A 22,023-nucleotide genomic window follows, 5' to 3' on the forward strand; every position below is an offset into this window, starting at 1 on the left:
TTGTGAAGTCACCACGCAATGAAGTGTTCAATTCCTTTCAAATCTCTCCCTACTTTGCCTTCTAAATATAAATCCACCTTCAACAATGGCAAAATTAATTGGAATTCAAGTTAAGGGAAGGCTTCCTAGGCAACTATGGGTGCCAAAAGCTTTTATGACTCACGTCAAAGATACCAAACTTGTTTGAGTAGCTAAATAAGCAGCTTGATCTCATATGTGTAGGTAAACTACAAAGCCGGTGGCAAGCATTGATTGCTTGATAGTGGATGTACACAACATATGATCGGCACTGTAAAAATGTTCACCTCACTAGAATATAAAGTGGACGGACATAACAAGATCACCTTTGGCAATCTCCAATGATCTCTCTATCTCCAATGCATCAAGAGTAGCAAGTGTGCATCTAGCTGTTGTTTAGGCTTAATAGAGATCAAGTGAACCAGTTAGCTTGTTACTCTTGGTGGTCGGCAACACCTAGTCGGTCGTGGTGATTGGAGGTGTTCTTGGTAAGCTCTTGGTGTTCTTGTGGGAACTTTAGGAAGAGCTTGTACTTGATTTGATACCCGCCAATCCGGAGATAAAAAAGTGGATCACTAGTGAGCACTTGAGTCTTGGTGACTCAAGGGAGAGCGATATTCTTGTGTGGATGCTCCAACGAGGATTAGGGGAGAGTGCCAACTCTTCGATATATCGGGAAAAAAAATCGGTGTCCTCTTTCCTTACTCTCTTTCTATTCCATAATTTACTTCTAGCATCTACTTTCATGCAAGTTTCAACCACAATTTACTCTTAAGTTATCTGCTTGCATGTTTGTTCTCTATGTTTTAGCTTGCTTGCTCGAATAGTTGTATTTCCTTCTTCTAAGCTAAGGCTGCTCTTTGTTCTAGAAATTGATAGTTATTTTAAGGTTTGAGTACAATCCTATTCACCCCTATAGGGCCATTAGATCCTTTCAGCAACCTCACTAATGCAATGGTGTTGGGCGAGCTGCGCTCTAGGGTATGGCTTCGGGACAATTCTTCTTCATCATACCAGGATGACAGGACCGGTTGGAGCATGGACACCCAGCGCGTCTGGAATTCGAAGGCGGAGGAGATGTCATGGGTTAGGCCCATATGGGCCTGTTCTGCCTTCCTAGCAGAGAGGCGGTGATAGTCAGGGCTAGGGTTGCCATCGACCTCCACCGTGTGTGGAAGGTGCAGGCGCCCTAGGGCTGGCCGTCACCGCCACATCGTCGTCGAGATTGAGTCATCATCAAGTCATTTTCAGATTAAAAAATAAATATCTTTTAAATAGGAATAATTTATCTATAGATAAGGAATAGCTTGGATTTAAATTAAAAAAGAGATCGTAGTTTACTTGGTAGTCAAGTTGAGTCCTCTATATAATGAGAGGTATTGCATCCTTTGGAATTAAGAAAGAAAAGAGACGTTGCATCTCTTATCTCTCTCCCTCTCCGCTCGTGAGTACTATTCACCGACGTAAATATTACCGCTCTCCACCGCCTCTAGCTGCACGCCACCACCTCCCCACCTCTTTACAGTGGCCACCACGGGACGCGGGAAGGACTCGAAGCCACGCCCTACAACTTTATTCGACTACGATCTCTGCTACCTTTCTCCCACAAATCCACACCCACTACAAGTTATTTGCAAGTTTTTGTGACCAAGGTTTGCCAGGAAATACTTTATCAACACCAGTGCAGAATATAAACAACCAGAAGCGATCAAATGTAAGCGCAAGACGTTTTCATCTCTACTCCTCCAACAAAAACAATGCCACACTGCAAGTAGTCATGGGGTTTGAACCATTGCAACAATTGTTCCATCTCCGTTTAACTACACAAGCTTTCGGTCAGTTTCTGAACTTACATAAATTTCTTCAGAATATAACATTGACAGAGGAGCCAGATAACTGGACATATATATGGGGAATAATCAAATTTCCCTGGGTCAAAATATATAAAATCCTCAGAGGACATATGCCGGTATACCCTGCGTATAGGTGGCTATGGAGCTTATCATGTGAAGTGAAACATAAAGTTTTCTTTTGACTATTTATCAAGGACAAATTAAATACCAGAGACCTGTTACGTCGTAAGAACAGGCAGCTTCGTTCTTACACATGGAACCTCTGTATTTTGCAAAGAGCTAAGACCAGAGAGCATCTGATTTTTACATTGCAACTTTGCTAAAGCCTGCTGGGAGAGCATTGGACTGCACGTCCCTCGGCTTCTTCAGCCTCTGCGCAAGTTCTCAAGCATTTCAGGCGATCATTACATGTACCTTTGTTCATGGAGATCATCGTCCTAGTGTCGTGGAATATCTCGAAAGTTAGAAATGTCTGGTTCTTTAATAATATTGATCCAATGGTAGCAGCATGCAAAGAAAGATTATATTAGAATATATGGGCTTGACACATTATATTTGTGTAATTCTAAATAAATTTTAAAGGTTCAACATGTGATATGATATCGTAGTTTTTTTAGTTTCACATTACTAGTAGAGCCAGAGGAAGGCTAATTTAAAATGAATTATCTCCTTCACCCATTTAGTATTTGCGGGTGAGAAGACTAGTAGAACATATGCATGCTCACTTGCTTTGCTAGGCTATGGCCGAGGTAAAGAGCGCGGGCACACAACACTTACATGAATGGTCCTTTCAAATCGAGTCCGGTTGCTCACACAGGTTTAACCTTCTTTTGTAGTTTTTTTTAATATAAAATGATTAACACTATTATATATATCGAAACCAATCGTGTCACGTCTGTACTGATTGGTTATCTCTATATATAACTGTTAGTCGCTGCCACCACAAAATAATACAATATTTTAGGGTTTTGCCTACACTTAGGAATGACTACATTCTTTGTAATTTTATTTGTCTGTTTCTTTTTTCTCTTATTTGTACATAACTGTATTTATTTTTAATTATAATATACTATCCTACATTTTTCTCAAAAAGATATTTTCATCTGTGAGTAGGGATGAAAACAAAAACGGTAATTCTCGGTATTCCGGAGATCATTTTCGAACTTTTCAAACCATAGCAACCGAAAACAATATATTGAAAAAATGAAAATGGAAACGAAAACAATTTGGCTTTTTTTTTTATTGTTTTCGAGTTCTTCCGTTTTGGACCAGGAATTACAATATGTCATTCATGTTTCTACTTCCCGTGGTCTTTCCCAACTCGGGTACGACCCACGGCCCAACAAGCAACATGTCTCCTAGGCTCCCACCTAGGGGTGGCAACAGGTCAGGTCGGGGCTGAGTGGAACAACAATGCACCCTACTCGAAACTTGAGATCTTAAATCCAACCTGGCCCCGAAATGGTTACTCGGTGCAAAATGGCCCCAGGCCTCGGTCTTACCCTGTCGGGGTCCCGTGACCCGATGCGTCCTCCCCCCTCTATGTGAACGCAATGGCTTCTTCGCCTGCACCGCCCGCTTCCGCGTCGTCACACCCTCCCTTGCCGGCTACATGGGGATCCAACCGAAATAGGGTCATTAATGGGAGGAGGGAGAGAGGGATAGGTTTATCAAACCTTGTGGGGGAGATCTTGGTCAATCCGTCGATCTGAGGGGTGCCCATCCGCTCCATCGTAGGCTCGCAACATGATCTGTAGCAGATCGGAAAATCTTTACCTCCTTTGTCACCACCATCTGGTCGGATTGGGGGAGATTGGGGAGGGCGGCTTCACCTCCTTTGTCACCGTCATCGGCTGGGCGCCTTTCACCATGCATTCCCTCGCCAGCGCGCCGCATAAGAGCTGTTATTGCCTAGGGCAGCAGCCAACCCGAGTAGGGGAGGGAGGGAGGGGGTTGTGCTGTCACATAACCGTGCCGACATGCCGCACATGAGCTGCCACCACCTAGCCCTAGGTTCGTGAGTGCCTAACATCCTCGTGTAATCGGGTTGGTGAGCAGAGACGTCGAGCATGGTAACGGTGAGCGGAGCGGAGGCTCACACGACCCAGAGGTAGACTACTGCGTGGTAATAGGCTGTCTCGGTGATAGGCTCAGATTTAGGGAGCCGTGGGGCACCAGTGGGTGCAAACTGCAACCCAAATCCGAATCCAAATTGGGTTAGGCCCTTGACCTGATGGCCCTGTGGGGCCTCTCCTCACGAACCTGCCCTCGTCGGATCTAAAACCTATGAAAACCTAACTCGATCCATTGCCACCCCTACTCCCACTCTCCTAGCCCAGCCTCCTATTGTCTATTCGCTCAGTCAGTCATGGTAGGTTGAAGTTATAATTCTAGAAACACTTACCAAATACCTATCATTTAGCCCATATGATGTAACCGAAGAAGCTACGACTGAATTGCTAACTGAACATTCTTTTTAGTAGTACAGACATAAGACACTATAAATCAGAGTTAATGCTCAGAGCTATGGTTGGATGCTTTTAGGTTTAAATTATTGATTTTCGATCGATAATACTATCATATTTTTATCATGACAACACCGTTTTTGATTTTTTGGTATTATATTTTTTTTCTATATTATCATTATTAACTTTGTTTATAAAAGAAAATTGTGAAACTAAAAGTAATTTAGACTTTTTCCGATCTTTTTAGAACGTTTTCATAGACTGTGACCCAGATCTGCGTATACAATGTTTGGTTAACCAGTTTCACTTCCGACCCAGAGGGGCCAAAGCTCCACATCGGACAGCACACCGGCCGCACCTCTCAGCGGGACGGAAGAAAACAACCCTGACCTTGCCCCCTTCTCGCCCTCTCCACTTCCGATCCCCGCGTCCGGCTCCGATCCACCCAAACACCGCACCGCCACGAGCACGTCGTGAGCCGGCGCAGCAGGCGAGATCCGAGAACACCCTCCTCCCCACCCCTGCATGGCCGCCGCCGGCCGCAGGTAGAGAGGGCGTGCCGATCCAGATCCGGCGGGCGGGCGAGAACGAGATTTCCCTCCATGGCGGGCGCGGTGTCGGCGCTGTTCCTGCTGGACATCAAGGGCCGCGTCCTCGTCTGGCGCGACTACCGCGGCGACGTCTCCGCGCTCCAGGCCGAGCGTTTCTTCACCAAGCTCCTTGATAAGGAGGTAAGCAGCCGCCCGACCCTCTTGCCTCGCATGTTGTCTGTGCTCCTGAGATCTGTGCGGCCCTGGTGTTGAGTTGCTGTGGAATGGGCAGGACGACGCGGAAGCGCACTCGCCGGTGGTCTACGACGACGCCGGCATCACCTACATGTTCATCCAGCACAACAACGTCTTCCTCCTCACCGCCTCCCGCCAGAACTGCAACGCCGCCAGCATCCTCCTCTTCCTCCACCGCGTCGTCGATGTACGTGCCTGAGCCTCCTCTGTTTGTAGAGAGATGGAGATGTCATTTTAGCGTCCGGTTTGTTCATGCTGTCTGTGCGTGAGTGCAGGTGTTCAAGCACTACTTCGAGGAGTTGGAGGAAGAGTCCCTCAGGGATAATTTTGTTGTCGTGGTAAGTAAATGTTTATCTATACTGCTGTTTGCTGTGCATTTGCTGGTATATGACTCAAGGGGGTGCCCATTTTGTGCGTGTAGTATGAGTTGCTTGATGAGATGATGGATTTTGGGTACCCGCAATATACAGAGGCGAAGATCTTGAGCGAGTTTATCAAGACAGACGCGTACAGGATGGAGGTCTCGCAGAGGCCACCAATGGCTGTGACAAATGCTGTGTCATGGAGGAGTGAGGGGATTCGGTACAAGAAGAATGAAGTAAGTTGATATACTATTTGCTCTCCCATTTAATGCAGACAATTTTGTGATAATACTTGATAAACCACCAAATCTATGTTTTTCTAGGTGTTCTTGGATGTAGTGGAGAGTGTTAACATTCTAGTTAACAGCAATGGGCAGATTGTAAGATCAGATGTCGTTGGGGCACTTAAGATGCGAACATATTTGAGGTAAGTTTGCATTGTCATTTGTGGAACTAGCTTCATGATACATCTGTTGAGGAACTCAATACCGATCATTTTGCTAAAGATTGAAGACTTAAAGACAGCTTATCTGGGATCTCACAAATAAATGAAGTTCCCAACCCACAGTTTAAGCCCTTTTAGAAGACTGTTTGTCAGGCATTGAGACGAGTAATCAATATATTGATGACCTTCAAGTGGTTATTAGTTTGCAGACTAGAAATTATGTTGCTTATCATTGGGGTGTTATGGGCTAATATGGCCCCGAGACTTTTTTTCTTTTTTCTTTTTTTTGCGGGGAATATGGCCCTGAGACTGACAGACTTTATACTGGATAAGATCCCTGTGCTTTTATTGAGTAGGTTTCCTCTTATTTATGCAGTAGAGAATAGAGATAGTGAATGAAATATATGTAAAATTTATAATCGGAGTCATTATTGCTAGATTTGATTCCAGCTATTTGCTTGTTAGGTAATATGCTCAATTTTACGGTATTTATTATGTTATTCTATAACACTTCTGCCATGGGTTCTTGTGTTTTCATTTTTTAATGGAACGTGATTTAATTTCTATCTTGTAACTTTCATCATACACTAAATGTAGTGCTTCATTTTTTTTGGTTACTTCGCTTCTGGAAGATTGCATGAATTCCTATTCTTGACCCTTCATCTTTATTTTGTCTCCAACTTATAGATGATTTTGTTGTACTTGATCAATTTGATGTGACATAAATCTTGCAATATGTCATAAAAAAACATGACGAATGTCTTGGGCTAGTCCAGTTATCCTACTCTAGCTCAGAGATAGAATTTAATTGTATCTTTAACTATTTCTGTATAATGTTCCGTTGCAATGGCTATCATTGAGCAATGCTTTATTTAACATGTGGTATTGGTTGTTCAACTCCCAATTGTACTTAAGTTGCAAATGTCTCCTTTCATTGTTATTTTAGAGATATACATTGATCTAAGTAGAAGCTATAAATTTCATTCCCTGTGGCTCCTGTTGGTTAATACTTTCATTGAGAACTAGCAGTTCTATACATAATCATAAAGCTAGAAGATTTCAGTCATTAACTATCGAACAGTAAAATTTCAAGAGTGGTTAAATGTTGTTACCTAGATATGAGTCTTTCATTGAGAACTAGAAGTTATATACATAATCATAAGGCTAGAAAATTTCAGTCATTAACTATTGAACAGTAAAATTTCAAGAGTGGTTAAGGGCCTGTTTGGTAGAGCTCTCCCTGATTCAAATTCTCTGCGGAAAGTGATCCTCTGGGAGAAGTGATTTTGTGGCTAAAAGTGATTATCTAGTGATTCTCTAGAATAAATTATATGAAGGAAGTGATTATGTGTGGGAAGTGAATCAGAGGAAGCTGTTATTTTCAGCTCCCTAGCTTCTAGTTCATTTCAGATAATCACTCCCACGGATTCCACTCAGGGAGCTAAAAGTTAAAAGTTGCTGTTTGTCAGAGCTCTCCCTGATTCCAGCCGGGAAGCTGCTCTGGGAGCCTCTGCCAAACAGGCCCTAAATGTTGTTACCTAGATATGAGTATATTACACTGGTAGTTGTGAAGTCAATACCTTCTTTATGTTAACGTTGGTACTGCACCAGATTCCTATCCATACTGCCAACTTCAGTTTGCAGATGTTGGTTGTGTTTTCTGTTTTAAAATGTTGAGCAGAACTGGAAACTTATGGCCTACGTTAAAATTAAGATGTAACTAGTAAGAAGCGAGACTGGTTTGCTGATTACCAGAACTCTGTTATTCTGCTTCCTAATATCAAAGACTACCTTTCAACTAGTGCCTTGAAATAATCATTTCATGATGTCAGACTTACCATCTAAATATGTTTGCTATCTATGTTTTCCTTGCATACCAATATACATATATAACCCTAATAGCCAGATGTATTTTGAAACAGTGGAATGCCTGAGTGCAAACTTGGGTTGAATGATAGGGTTCTTTTGGAGGCTCAAGGCCGAGCAGCTAAAGGAAAAGCAATAGATCTCGATGATATCAAATTTCATCAGTAAGCAAACAATATTAATCTTTTCTTCACCAAATCGGTCGCATCTTGACTTGGGCATGACCATTCTCTCTTTTTTTGATAGGTGTGTACGTTTGGCTAGATTTGATAATGATAGGACTATATCTTTTGTACCTCCCGATGGATCGTTTGATCTAATGACATACAGGCTTAGCACTCAGGTTCTCTTTCTGATCGCTGAATGATACAACTACGGGATGCCTTAGATGTATGGAATGCCTTCTTTTTGTCCTCTATTCACATGCCTGTCTTCACTTGATGTCCTTCAGGTGAAACCTCTTATCTGGGTGGAAGCGCAAATTGAGAAACATTCTAGAAGCCGTATAGAACTCATGGTGAAGGCAAGGAGCCAGTTCAAGGAAAGGAGGTGAGTTCATTTTACAATAAGCAAGATTTGCTGTGTTACAGGAATGAGCTTTTTTAAATAATGGGTTTCTTTTCTCATTTGCAGCACAGCAACAAATGTTGAAATTGAAATTCCTGTTCCTTTAGATGCCACAAACCCAAATATAAGAACTTCAATGGGTTCTGCTGCATATGCACCTGAGAGAGATGCGATGGTCTGGAAAGTAAAATCGTTTCCTGGCGGCAAGGTAACTACTGTTTCTAAATTAATCCTTCGACTTCTGTTCGCTGTTACTTGGAGATGTGTTAATATACTGGAGCTGTTCTTCTAGGAATACATGTGCAGAGCAGAATTTAGTCTTCCTAGTATAACAGCGGAAGAAGCGGCCCCTGAAAAGAAGGCGCCGGTACGAGTGAAATTTGAGATACCATATTTCACTGTATCAGGCATTCAGGTAATCTGATTGCAAGTATGTTGTCAATGCTAATTTCTATGGCACCCTCAGATAAATGTATGCCATTTTTTTGTGCAGGTTCGGTATCTGAAGATAATTGAAAAGAGTGGTTACCAGGCACTTCCCTGGGTTAGATACATCACCATGGCTGGTGAATATGAGCTGAGGCTTATGTGAGTTCTCTCTTTCCTGGCTGATGGAAGACGTTGATCAAGCTGCAAGACTCTGAAGATACATATTTGCTTGGTACGCAGCAAAAAGTTGGCTTTGGGACTAGCATGGAAGTCCTCTACCGAAAAGCTCTGCCATGCAAGGTTTTTTTCCCCCCGTGGTTTGTTGTTCATCTTGTTAGGCTTACCTTACCATGGTTACTGCAAGTTACCCATCAAGTATAGTTTTGGAAAAAGAAAACTTTCACTTTTCAGTCCACTTGTATCATTATTGATTTAATTTTTGTGGGCACAGAACTTGGATTTGCTTCTTTCTTTGTACTACACGGAAAATCTTGAGCTAATCTGAGGTCAGCGAAATACTTGTCTTATGATTTTGAAGTTAACGTTCAGATTATGTTGCTCTTCTACTGAACATGAAGTTAACGTTCAGATTATGTTGCCTGTATGAGCATATGCAGTCTGCATCCGTCAGACCATATTACGGACGTATATTTACATCCGTCGAATCAGATTAGAACAGTATATATAAGCAGTTAAATATGTTTCTCTATTATCCGTATTCATCAGGCTAAATTGCTCCTATGCCGACCACCAATTATATTATCCGCATTCATCAGGCTAAATTGCTCCTATGCCGACCACTAATCTGACCCTTAAAGTCTACTGAAAGATTGCATGTCTTTGGAACGATTGTGGGGGCAACTTGCCTGTAGCCTGTAGGAAGACTGGGAGAGGCTGCAAAAACATTCGCCTGCATCTTTCTCTGCATCTTGCAATAGAAACGAGACGCTGCAAAATCATTCCCTTGCTTCTTCTTTCATCCTTGTGAATTCGGCCCCTCTCCTGGGCATGGATTTCATACGATCCTTGTTCGATCTCGTCTTCGGCCCTTTCACGGATTTCTCCCGGACCTTCCAGTACGTCTTATCCTGCGACACCTTCATCGGCGCTCTGTCAAGGGAGATAAGGGAGCTGGGAAGTAGGAGGGACGCCGCGTCAACGCCGCAGTCGAGCAGGGGATGATGCTGACGAGCCAGCTGCGGTGGATGGAGTCCGTAGTGGTGTTGGAGAGAGAAGGTGCGAGGATACAGGACGGCTTCCATGAATAGCGGAACTCATGGAGTCTCTGGTCAGCCTACCAGATCAGCAAGAGGGCCGACGAGATGCGGTTGCAGGCGCGCAGCCTCAAGAGCAAAGGTGACTTCGAGGCGGTGGTCAGTAAGGTATGCTCCAACTTGTTCTTGGCGATGCCGAGCAATGAGTGCATTGGAAGGCAGTCCATCTTGGATGATCTGTATGCTCTGATGCAAGATGATAGTGTCAGCATGGTGGGCATTCATGGCATGGCCGGGGTGGGGAAGGCAACGCTGCTGCACGTCCTTATATGTATAGTTTATCTTAGTCGTTCATCTTTTTTATCAAATAATTATTAAGCGGTTATATAAAACATACGTCTACATACGCTAGTAGAATTTTCCACTCCTACGTGCTCTCGCTGTTGAAGCGCAGCTACTACTGGTTCTGCGATGTCGAGCTGAAGACCTGCCTCTTGTACTGCGCAACGTTTCTGCCGGGCTTCAACATCGGCGAGGAGGCCATTGATGGTTTCAGCAACCCCGAGGAGGCAGACAACAGGGGTACAGTCTCCTTGGCAACCTGGAGGCTGCCTCCTTGCTGGAGAGATCAGGGTTCACCCGGTGGTGCGCCTTCTTATCGGCTGGCCAGAGTCGGCGTGCGGGAGGGAGTAGTCGGTGGTTCATGCGCAGTGGTGGAGCGATCAACATACTGCGCGATCAATAAGAGTTTGTTTAGCAGAGCTCTATTTTTTTTTATTGAAATCAGAGAAAGTTCTGCTAAACAGTAGCTTACAGCTTTTAGCTTTCTGAGTGGAATCTGTGGGAGTGATTCTCTTAAATAAACTAGAAGTTATGGAGCTGAAAAAAAACAGTTTTTACTGATTCACTTCCCACACAGAATCACTTTCTCCGTATATTTTATTTTAGAGAATCACTTTCAACTATAAAAATACTTTCTCCAGAAAATCACTCACCACAGAGAATTTAGATCAGAGAAAACTCTACCAAACATGTCCTAAGTATGAAGATTGACTATATATTTCACAATTTTTCACTACTTATGTATGCACTAAATATTGTTAACATAGAAGTTCATAATTCTATTACATAAAAGCAGTCAAGTAGCCAAAAAAAAAAAAAGATGAATAACTAGCCATTTTATTTTAGGCATACTTTGTGTGAGTCGTTAATAAATGTATAAGTTGTGAACTCTATTGCAATATCTTTCGTCAAACAATCTCTTAGAAACTTATCTCCTATTTTGTTTTGATGTCTTATGTTAACAAGTTTTATTGTAGAAAATGCATGCTATGTCGTTGTAGTTGAAACTAGTAGGGTTAGAACAAGCTGAATCAACCTGTCAAGAAAAAATAATTAGTATCTTCAAATTGCAAAAGTGATCAGAACAAGATAAGCAACTAAACAAAAAGGGGAAATATTATATAACGTATCGATCAAATAATAGTCATTCGATTTTCTAGTTTTTGCTAGCCGATGACAAAGATCAGCAATAGTTGACAAATTCTGAAACCTTGAATTTGCAGTACATCAAGCTCATAATGTTGTAATTGATATCTCAAGTTAATTTTTTCTGGTTTTGAAAAATTTGTGAGATAGAATTTTGAAGCCAACAAGCACATATCATCAATTTTAAAATGAACTAAATGAATTCTTAGGATCCAAAGAGCTACACAAAATGAATTATTAGCTGCAACTGTGAAAATGTCATATCTGTAGTGATGCTCAACTGTTGTCTCATTCTCCACACGAGATCGAATAAAATCTGCATAAAACCCATTTATATTTGGAACTTCAATTCCTTGTTTACCACAAAATGATGTCACATCACTAATAAGTTATTTCAACCATGATCTCTTAAATTCTTAAATTAACTTTTTGGTAGTGGCAACATCCTAGCATTCACAATATCTTGATATTTTTGTTGTAACCTTTTGCAAAACAGGTCTGTGATACTCGTGAGTTCTTTTATAACATGTATAATAAACACAAGGTCAAATGATATCATTAATTTAACAACACCGGCAGCCAATTCGATGTAGATTAGCCAATAGCAATCGGTAGAAGCTAGAAGGCCAGACATATACATTAAACTAATTACCTACTTAGGCCCATGCAGCTGCTAATGAGGCCCATTATACAATAAACTATATAATCAATACAGGGATAAAAAAAATCTCTGACGTTGGAGGGCATGACCCCTGCTGGGGCCCATAGCTCCGCCACTGTTCGTGCGGCCGGGCACTGGCCTCATCGAAGCACTAGACTCCGAGGGGTGGATGCGAGCACAGCGCATGTCGTTGATGCACAACCAAGTCTCTGCTCTGCCGTTGGCGCCATCGTGCCCTGATCTGTTGACTCATCTAAGTACAATTTTGATAGTTAATTAAAATATATACGAATCGAATATATATATATATACTGTATGTATATTCTGCAGGTATGTTTACTGTAGTTTATCTCTGCGTACACTCCATAAGTTGTAACTCATAATGTTTCGGATTGTAACTCACAGTGTTTCGGGTTGTAATTGGGAGATGTGCGCAGTGCGAATAACAAGTTGTAACTCACAGTGTCAGCTTCTCGTGTTGCAATTATGTATTTATAGACGTGAACTTGTATTTGGTCTACCTAATAAGTTGTAACTCACAGTGTTTCGAGTTGTAACTGGGGGATATGCGCAATGCGAATAACAAGTTGTAACTCACAGTGTTAGCTTCTCGTGTTACAATTATGTATTTCTGGACGTGAAGTTGTAACTGGTCTACCTAACAAGTTGTAACTCACAGTGTTTCGAGTTGTAATTGGGGGATGTGCGCAGTGCGAATAACAATTTGTAACTCACAGTGTTAGCTTCTCGTGTTGCAATTATGTATTTATAGACGTGAAGTTGTAACTAGTTTACCTAACAAGTTGTAACTCACAGTGTTTCGGGTTGTAACTGGAGGATGTGCGTAGTGCGAATAGCAACTGCGCATAGGCGCAAAATAGCCTCGCCGTATATACACACACACGGTTCTGGTATATGTTTGGAGTATAAATAATTTTCTTTTCCACTAACATAATTTTTATCTTTTTTCTAATTTTATGCATTTTTTAACTAAAAGACCTCGTAAAATAGCTAAAGAGACTAATATTTAATTAAAAATTATCATAATAAAATATTATAGCAAGATTAGTCGCACTATTAGCGTGGTAAAACATTAATGCACTGCCCCTCCGATCCCCATGACAAATGTGCACTAGCAGTCATGTATACAAACGTACATGCATGCAGCATGTTTGTATGCTCTGCAGTGCAACATGCACGCGTGCTTGCCGCTGCTACGTACGGTGTCCACGTTTGTCTAGGGCTGCTGCTTGATGGTGGCTGCCAGGTCGAGGCAGTTACTGACGAGGCGGCTGACATGGCGCTGCGCCCCTGGTATGGGCGACTGGAGCTCCGGCCGCTCGTCGAAGATGTCCTCGCAGTCGGTGGAGTAGGTGCCCGCCGCCGACAGCTCCGACATGAGGTCCGCGTTGCTGCCGTCGCTCTTGAGCGTGTTCCGCGTGGTCTGCAGCGAGTCCACCAGCGACGCGTAGCTCTCCTTGCACGACTCCAACGACGACGACATCGCGTTGCCCATGCCGCTGGCCAACTTCATCGCCTGGTCGAGCTTCACCTCTGTCATCGCTGCCTTCGTCGCCGTGATGCGTAGGGCCGTGTCCAGCAGCTGCAGCGGCGTCGTCACCCCGGGCAGCGTCGTCATCGTCGCGCACAGCGTCGTGTAGTGCACCTGCACTCCATGCATGCGGTTCAATTGCATCTGTAAGACGGTGCAAGAAAGCCTGGCGGCGCAGCCGGGCGCTGTATACCGCCTACGCTACAGAATTCCATGCTACATATGCATGTGCTACCTGTTGGCATATGGCTACGCATTCATTGCATCCGATGGAGCCAAACAATAATCGACGGCCGGCAGCGGCGGCAGGATCGGCGACGGGCTGGACCACGCGGGCATCACCGGAGCTCGAAGACGCCGCCAAGGCGGCGACGAGGATCAGAGCGGCGAGGTATCGGAACATCGGGTGGCCGTGTGGAACGAGCTATAGAAGAGAGAAGAAAAGGGCGTGAGAAGGTATAAACGAAAGCTGTTAGCATCGGAGAAGAAACCGGTCAAATGGTGGTGGTAATGAGGACGGGACTTGACGGCAAGCCAAAATTGGCCGTAAATTTTTGCGGGGTGGCGGTTGGCTATCCTTGTTTGTAGGTCGCTCCACCGTTGGAATTGGTTTTATGTTTCTAATTTCTACTGTGTGCTATGCAGTAAGCTGGCAAACGTGGAATGTACAGACAAAATACAAGAGAGGATGTAATGTATAGCCCCCATGCTGCGATCTCCAATCTGCAATCACGGCTCTGGAGATGCAAGGCGACGGGACTGCTCATATTGATGTCTCAACTCGGGCGGGTGTTTTGCTGAAGAAGCTTCTATGCTCGGTACATCTTCTGTTCTGTCTCTAGTCTGCCTTGCACTGTCTTCAATGCTTGGTCCAGCACTGCACTGTCTCTAGTCTGCCTTGCACTGTCTCTAGTCTGCCTCAGTGTGAGGGGTTCCTGCTTTTGCTGCTTTGTCGGATTGTAAACAGTAGCAGGCTGCTGCTGAGAAACTCTATCTCCTCTGCTCTCATCCTACCCTCCGTACCTTGGTTTCGGTAATTCCGTTTGAATACAATGGAAACGGGGAGTTACAGCGATCAAACTAGCGGCCACTTACGAAGTGACCAATTTTTTTTCTTCTAAAAGATGGGATCACATAGTGAGATTATGATTTTAACGGGAGAGGACTTTTAGCTCCCGAAGTCTAAGCTGGCGAAAAGAGGTGAGTTACACCGTTTGAATAGCCAGCTCATGTACATGAGTATAGCTTCTTCTACTTTAAGCGATCAGAATTATTTAGGGTCTCTACGTGAAAAACAGACAAATGAGATACAAAATTAGTGACGAGTCATAATATGACCCGTCACTTATGTTAAAAGTGACGGATCATAGTTGCGACTCATAAGTCATCCTAGGCTAGACATAAGTGATAGGTCAAGTTGTGACCTGTCACTTATGACTCGTCATCAGTGACATGTCATCCTAGATCAGTCATAAGTGACGGGTCAAGTTGTGATCATCATCAATAACTAACTCATCAGTGATGGATTATCCTGAAAAAATCATTAGTGACGTATCAAGTTTTGACCCGTCACTAATAACCAGTTTAATGCAACTAAGCAGATAAAGGAATTTTAACTACTCAATCATTAGATGTATTAGTCAATCAGTTTGATAAAATATTAAATATATTAGCCCATCAACTCATCAATTTTTTTGGTAGTTGTGAGAAAAGATAATTTATCCTTCATAATTTATCAATTATAAATCTAGATACTATTAATTAAAAATAATAACTAGTTATTAATTAAAAATAATAACTAGTTGCATTTATTTGCAGACCATAAAATATGTAGTAAAAGAAATAATACACATTCAACAATTTGCTTATATAGTATATATGTACATAGCATGATGCAATAATTTTTTATTTTTATTTTATTTTTATCTTATTTTTTCTCACCTCAATAGTACTAGAATAGAAACCATTGTACATATCTGCTCAATTTTAATGTCAGGGTGGTAGCTATAGACACAAACATGTGTTCCAAAAATAGTGCAGAAACTTTCAGGAGCGAGAACTCAATCTTTTAAGCCATTTTTGGCCAAAAAAAATTCGCCTAACTTGACAAGTTCAGGGAAAAACGGATGTAAATTTTTCTATAGATGTTCGTAGAGTCAAAAAACAATAAAATCGAAGTCCGTATGTAAAAGTTATATCCGTTTTACCAAGAGCGTTCCGGATCACTTATATGAAACATTCGTTATATTACTTATTTCAATTCTGTAGCTGCTTTGTATCAAAGTGAATAGCTCAATTAAACTTTAATCCCACTCTCTGATTCCAATACTTTGAATCGAACCATTAAAAGTGTTTTCATTTCCTTTATGGTTAAGCTTTAGAGCAACCTATAATTCAAATTGGTAACATAGACATAGGTGACGGGTCATAACCGTGACCTATCACCTATGTTATTAAGTGACGAATCACGGTTATGACCTATCACCTATGTTATTAGTGACGAGTCACGGTTATGACCCATTATTTATAACCTTCACTAACAAAGTTTAAAAGGATAAAATATTCACTCCATATCACAACAATGTAATAGCTGAGTTGGTGATGGGGTTCACGCGCGAGAGTGGTGGCGGGTTCGTTTCATGCGAATGCAAAGATTGAAAATACTTTAAAAATAGCATGGCTTGTGGGGCATATGCGATGAGCTTGGGCTTGCTCGGGTCAAGTCAAAAAAAATATTTTTTTAGACTTTTCTCGTTTTGGTCACAACCATGACATATCACTTACCCATTACTTATGAGCTTCATTAGTGACATGTCAAGTTTTTACCCATCAACAATTATCTAATTGGTGATGGGTCCTTATCCATAACTTATGACTAGTTATTAGTGACACGTTCGAGGTGACAGGTGCGGGACTCGTCACCCATGATGGGTATCACCTGTCACTTATGCTATATTTTCACATAGTGGGTGTGTTTGGTTGAGGAATAAGCTTGGATGCGATATGGTCATCCATATTTTGTTGGATATGGATCTAATTTTTTTGTTTGATAGTATAGATAGGGTGATCCAATTTCTTATTTGATTGGATGAATAAAACTTGGATGGGTTAACTAAAATTTATGAGACCCGCTTGTCATATATTTAGTTTTGCATCAAAATATAATCATGCGAAATCTTATTTTGTTGATTTAATTGCAAGTACAATGGTACAGTTAGATCGTAAATCTGATAAACGGTTTAGGAGATAATATTATTTAAAACGTGCTAACAAAAAAGTGTATTTACTTGAACCAACCAGAATATACCACATCAGTAAGAATAAAGCTCATCTAGAATATGAATGACTTCATCCGATCAATTTTACATGATAAGTTCATCTAACATCTAAGGAAAATATTCCCCAGCTTTCTCTCTAACCAAACACATTATAAAACTGAATGACCATCTCCCATCTAAAAATATCTCTTTGACTAAACACACCCTTAAGCATCAGCAAGATATACCAATTAGAGAACCAGCCGACATATCGATACAAATCTGATTTTTTTTTAAATGGAAGTCGTTTCAACTGGACAAATAAATAGTATTGAAACGGAATATTGAATCTTTGTAAGCCAGAGCAAGGACGCCGTAAAACAGGGCTAAACTACACATGCATGACCGAACAATGACACAACTAGGTGTCTAGGAGCGTGGGATTGGTGAGGAGCTCTGGAGCTGGCCTGGCCACCGAGTTGCTACATTCACATATTGGGGTCACCGGTATTGTCGGAGGATTAATTTCTATCGTAGGGATCTTGGGGGACCCCTTTTTAGAGATTCGGTCGGGGGATGATCCTGAATATGTTTGTCGGAAAAATAAATGGGTATGAATGCAATGGCCGGTGGGGTGGAATGATCTAATGTGGAACGGAGTAAATGCGCTGGTGTTTAGACAGGTTCAGGCCGCACGGAGGCGTAACACCCTATTCATGTATGGATACTATAAATGCCTTGAGAATGTCCCTCAAAGATGTTGCTGGTTACAAGAATGTCTATCTATCTTAGAGCCTGGGGCTCCTTGCTCTTCGGTCTGCGTGTAGCTGCTGGCTTTGGGTGCTCTTGATCTTCTCTTCGCTACCTCGAAAACTTCTTCAGAAAAAACCTCTTCTGCCCGAGAGCTCTCTCTTTTGTCTGTGCTGCCGGCAGCCTTAAATACCCGCCGTCAATAGCGTACCCCGAACGGGAGGGGGGGCACGAGTTCCGAGACACCATAAATGGAAAGGGCGTCATCATAGCCTCTATGCGAAGTGATCGGGGGTGGAAAATGCGTCCCACGCCCGGTCATCCGTCACCATAAATGCACTGGCAACGGGCGCCCTGGAGAGGGCCCACCGGGCAGCCGCGGAGCGGCCCGGCGTGCCCGCCCTGTCTTGTTCTCCTGCCACAGCAGCGCGGCAGACGGAACGCCTCGGCCCTTACGACGTTATCCTGAGACGGGCCGGATGACACGGGATGGGACCCGTGCATTCAATGACCCCACGCCCTTCTGCCAGAATGTGGTAGGAACTGACACCGAGCGTGGCGGGAGCAGTTGGAGGTGACAGGCCACACACGCTCTTTAAATACGGCCTTGGACCTTTGACTGGCTGACACCTCATCAGTGGGCCCCTCGGGGGCACTGTCAGGGGGCTCTTTGGGTCGTCGGGGAACCGAGTGCTCGGGGATCCTCCCCGAGCACTCCCTCCCGAGAGTGCCCTTTCTTGGTCCTCGGGGAACCGAGAGCTCGGGAGTACTGTTCACCTCCCCGAGCACCCCCCCCCCCGGGCACGCTTGTACGGATCCTCGGGGGACCGAGTGCTCGGGGGCTGCTGCACGCAGCCCCGAGCACTCTCTCCCGGAACTTCCTTCAGTGGGTCCTCGGGATACTTGGGTGCTCAGGGGGGCCACCGCTCGCGGCCCCGGGCACGTTTCTCCCGGTACTTAGCTTTCCTGACCGTCGGGGGACTCGGGTGCTCGGGGGCCACCATATACCTTCCCGAGCACTTTCTTTCCGGCACTTAGACTTCGTAGATCATCGGGGAATTTGGGTACTCGGGGACCACCGACTGTGGCCCCGAGCACCCTCTCCCGGGACTTAATCTTTTTTACCTCGCGGAGGAGACTCTGCGGGATGGCACCATGTGGCGGATTGTTGGCCTGGCCTCGGAATTCAGGGACCCCCGGTTCCTGATTCACCGACAGGTATGATGCAGTTGAAGGCCATGGCCATCCCCATCAGGTCCATAGAGTAGTAACAACTAGCAACCAATTGGATTCAGCCTACACAGAGTTTGATATTTTGGCAGGATCAAGTTGGCATATAGTTTAGCGTCAATTATGGATCACATTCAAAAGGCAAAACATGGTAGTGTTGGAAATAATAGTATTTTCAGATTTAATTTAATTTCTAATATAGCATGAACAAGAATAGATGCAAAAATCAATATCGACTATGTTCCGACTAGTTCCGACTGAATTCGATAAGCCTCGAGTAGGATTCGATAAGTCCCAACAAGCCTCGACTAGAGCATGTCCTCGACAAGATATTCGACTAGATACTCGACCAGCAGATGTACTCGACTAGGTACTCGAGTAGGATTTACGTATGTACCCGATGGTGACGTGAGATGCAGACACCCCCGTGATGTCGATGCATGATGCAGTAGACGATGACGAAGATGAAGTAGTCGATGCAGAGGCCACCATGATACTGATAGAGTAGGCATGATAAAGATGAAGTAGTCGAAGTAGATCGCGATGATGTAGAGAAAGCAGATCATGAGCAGTCGTGATGAGCGCTTCCCAAAAACCTTATTCACCCTCTCCCGGTGCAGGATCCCAAGGGCGACGGGTTCCAGAGACTTGCTCTCCCGTTCGTTGGTGCACACCAGCGCAGCGGGATGGAGTAGACAATGTGTGACAGCGTAGCAGAGAGAAACTGACAAAACCCTAATTACGTGTATGCAACTTGCGCCTATATTTTGTGCGACGGATGGTAGATATATAAAGGGAGAGTCACACGGTTGAAATGCACCACGATTGGAGACAGTTACAACGCCATAATCGTAGTCTTGACTAACATGATTTCTATATTTATCCATTTGCCCACGCAGAAAAAAGGAATAAACCGCAAAAGGAAGCCAGACTTGTGCAAGCAACTAGATCAGATTCCGGTGGACCATTCACGCAGGTGCCACGTGCTCGTGCCCTCTACCCCCGCCACGACCTGGCCCGGTGAGGTGAATGAGCGCACGTATGTTCTTCTAGTCCTCTCATCCACACATGCTAAATAGGTGGAGGAGAGAAATCCTTTTAAGTTGATCTCCATCCACCTTAACTAGCAAGGTGGGACTAAAGAAGCACACATCCCTTACATAGTTGAGCCTTTGAGATTTATTTGGAATTATACAAATATAATGGGCTAAGCCCATATATTCTAACAATACCGCACCAAATCTCAAAGTCCCACAAAGATTTGCCTTTTTTCTCAATACTGTTTGATATACCAGTGTTTCAGTGAAGACTATTAATTTGAACATCCACCTAGAACATCAAGCTACACTCATTTACAACTTGTACAATAGACTAAACCTTGAATTGCAATTCTTGTGCAAACGAGTTTCACTTAAAGTCATAACTGATACTTGGCTGCTAGTAGGCTACCCCACGGGTGGAGGATATAAGTCATACTCCATGGTCTCTTCCTGAGTTTATTAGAGATCACCCAAGTCTCATATACTGCAACCAACAATCAGACTCATATAGGTGTGTTCTTTCAAGAATGCCCTGTAGGTTAACATCTTTGCTAATTAAAGCTAACAGAACACATTAAGGCAATAGCTAACATGCCTTATAGATTTCGAGAGTATTGCATCTTCACTTGAGTGGGTTGTGTGGTACTCTCCTTTAGTTAACCAATAACTCGTTCTTCTCAGGGCCTAATTCACGGGATCTCTGATGTATTTGTACTCTTTTGTTATTACAAACAAACTCAAGTCAACGTTTTCATAACAAATTTCGTAGGAGATGTGTACATTTAAGCTAACCTTGTTTGTCATTGGACAGCGAAGATTAGATATTTTCAATATGATGTCATACCTAATAAAATTATGTGCCCGAGTTGAGAATGCAATATGATTGTTCATTATCCTAACATAATGTCCACCAGTAAAAACAGCGAAATTTTGTAAGCAGAGCAGCTCATGGGTTTTGATATGCTCTCATGTGTCCATGTTGTGAGTAAACAAGCTAGAATCAAAGGGGAAAGTTTTTGTTTTTCCAATTTAAAAGCATCAACTCATCCAATTGAAATTTGTTCCAAAAATAAATTCTTAAGTGCAACTCTTCGTTGAGGTTGGTGACAGTCATTATGCCCTTTGAGAACTAAGAGGTCATGGTTATTAAGTATGCAAGATATAGTGTTTTTACTATCCTTAGGAGGTACCAAGAATTATAACTTGGGAGCTACCAAATTCTAGTACCTCTAAAGGTATAATTTGGTGGTATATCATGAGACCTCCTAGGGACCGTAAAAAGGCTCTACAAGGTATCATCTTGCGTATGCACAAATGCAACATCAATTTTTCTGTCATATATATTCCAGGGTTGTCAGGTTTTAACAGTTTTGTCTGGTTGCCATGTACCCGGACTAGGGTTTGAAAAATCGTTGAAAACCACTCGGTATTCGTGAATATCAGTTAATTCGGTTCGCACCGCATTTAGAAATCGACCAGTTTTCGAATTTGAATTCAAAAAATTCAAAAACAATCACAGAAAATTCTAAAAATATTAGAGACAATTTTTTTCTGTAATTTTTTTTCAAAAATAATGTTGTTTGCATCATATTTCATCGAGAGGAAGTTTGAAAAAAAGAAAAATGCTAAAATTGGCCAATGAACATGATGATTTGGCCCATCACATTAAGAAAAATCTTAACATGCAAACACATACTTTTTTATGTAGGGTGTATCTTAAGAGAATCTTTAAAATTGGTTTCACTTCATTTAGAGTTTTATTAATTTCTCCATAATTTTTACAAAGTTCACAAGCATAAAGTGAACATCTTAAGAAACAACAATGTATTTAACTTTTTCATGTCTAAAATTATTTTTCCTACATAAAGCATAGTATAATTAAACTAATAAATTGCTTTCACTAATTTTGGAGATGTGATGGGTTAGTTATGAATTAATCGAGTTGCAACACATTTACACTATCATGCATGTTACAATAACTATTTCATGGGTTTATGCATTTTTAAAATACATAGGATCATGTAATAAGACTAACAAAATT

At 42.6% G+C, this 22,023-nt stretch overlaps 2 protein-coding genes across 2 annotated transcripts; one reads left to right on the forward strand and one right to left on the reverse strand.

Moving 5' to 3' along the window:
- Positions 1-4,641: 4,641 nt before the first annotated feature.
- Positions 4,642-9,317, forward strand: LOC133908565 (AP-1 complex subunit mu-2-like). Its single transcript, XM_062350643.1, has 11 exons — positions 4,642-5,067; positions 5,159-5,308; positions 5,397-5,459; positions 5,543-5,719; positions 5,807-5,910; positions 7,851-7,958; positions 8,041-8,137; positions 8,246-8,343; positions 8,428-8,569; positions 8,654-8,776; positions 8,855-9,317. Exons 1-11 carry the CDS (start codon positions 4,939-4,941, stop codon positions 8,951-8,953), a joined length of 1,290 nt encoding a protein of 429 aa, XP_062206627.1. The 5' UTR covers positions 4,642-4,938; the 3' UTR covers positions 8,954-9,317.
- Positions 9,318-13,390: 4,073 nt separating this feature from the next.
- On the reverse strand, positions 13,391-14,180 carry LOC133910040 (uncharacterized). Its single transcript, XM_062352565.1, has 2 exons — positions 13,941-14,180; positions 13,391-13,819 (listed from the first exon to the last, which is right to left on the reverse strand). The coding sequence occupies exons 1-2, from the start codon at positions 14,106-14,108 to the stop codon at positions 13,391-13,393; spliced, it is 597 nt and encodes a 198-aa protein (XP_062208549.1). The 5' UTR covers positions 14,109-14,180.
- Between the last annotated feature and the right edge of the window lie 7,843 nt (positions 14,181-22,023).

This window comes from Phragmites australis, chromosome 2 (genome assembly GCF_958298935.1).
Source record: "Phragmites australis chromosome 2, lpPhrAust1.1, whole genome shotgun sequence".
Classification (NCBI taxonomy): Eukaryota; Viridiplantae; Streptophyta; class Magnoliopsida; order Poales; family Poaceae; genus Phragmites; species Phragmites australis.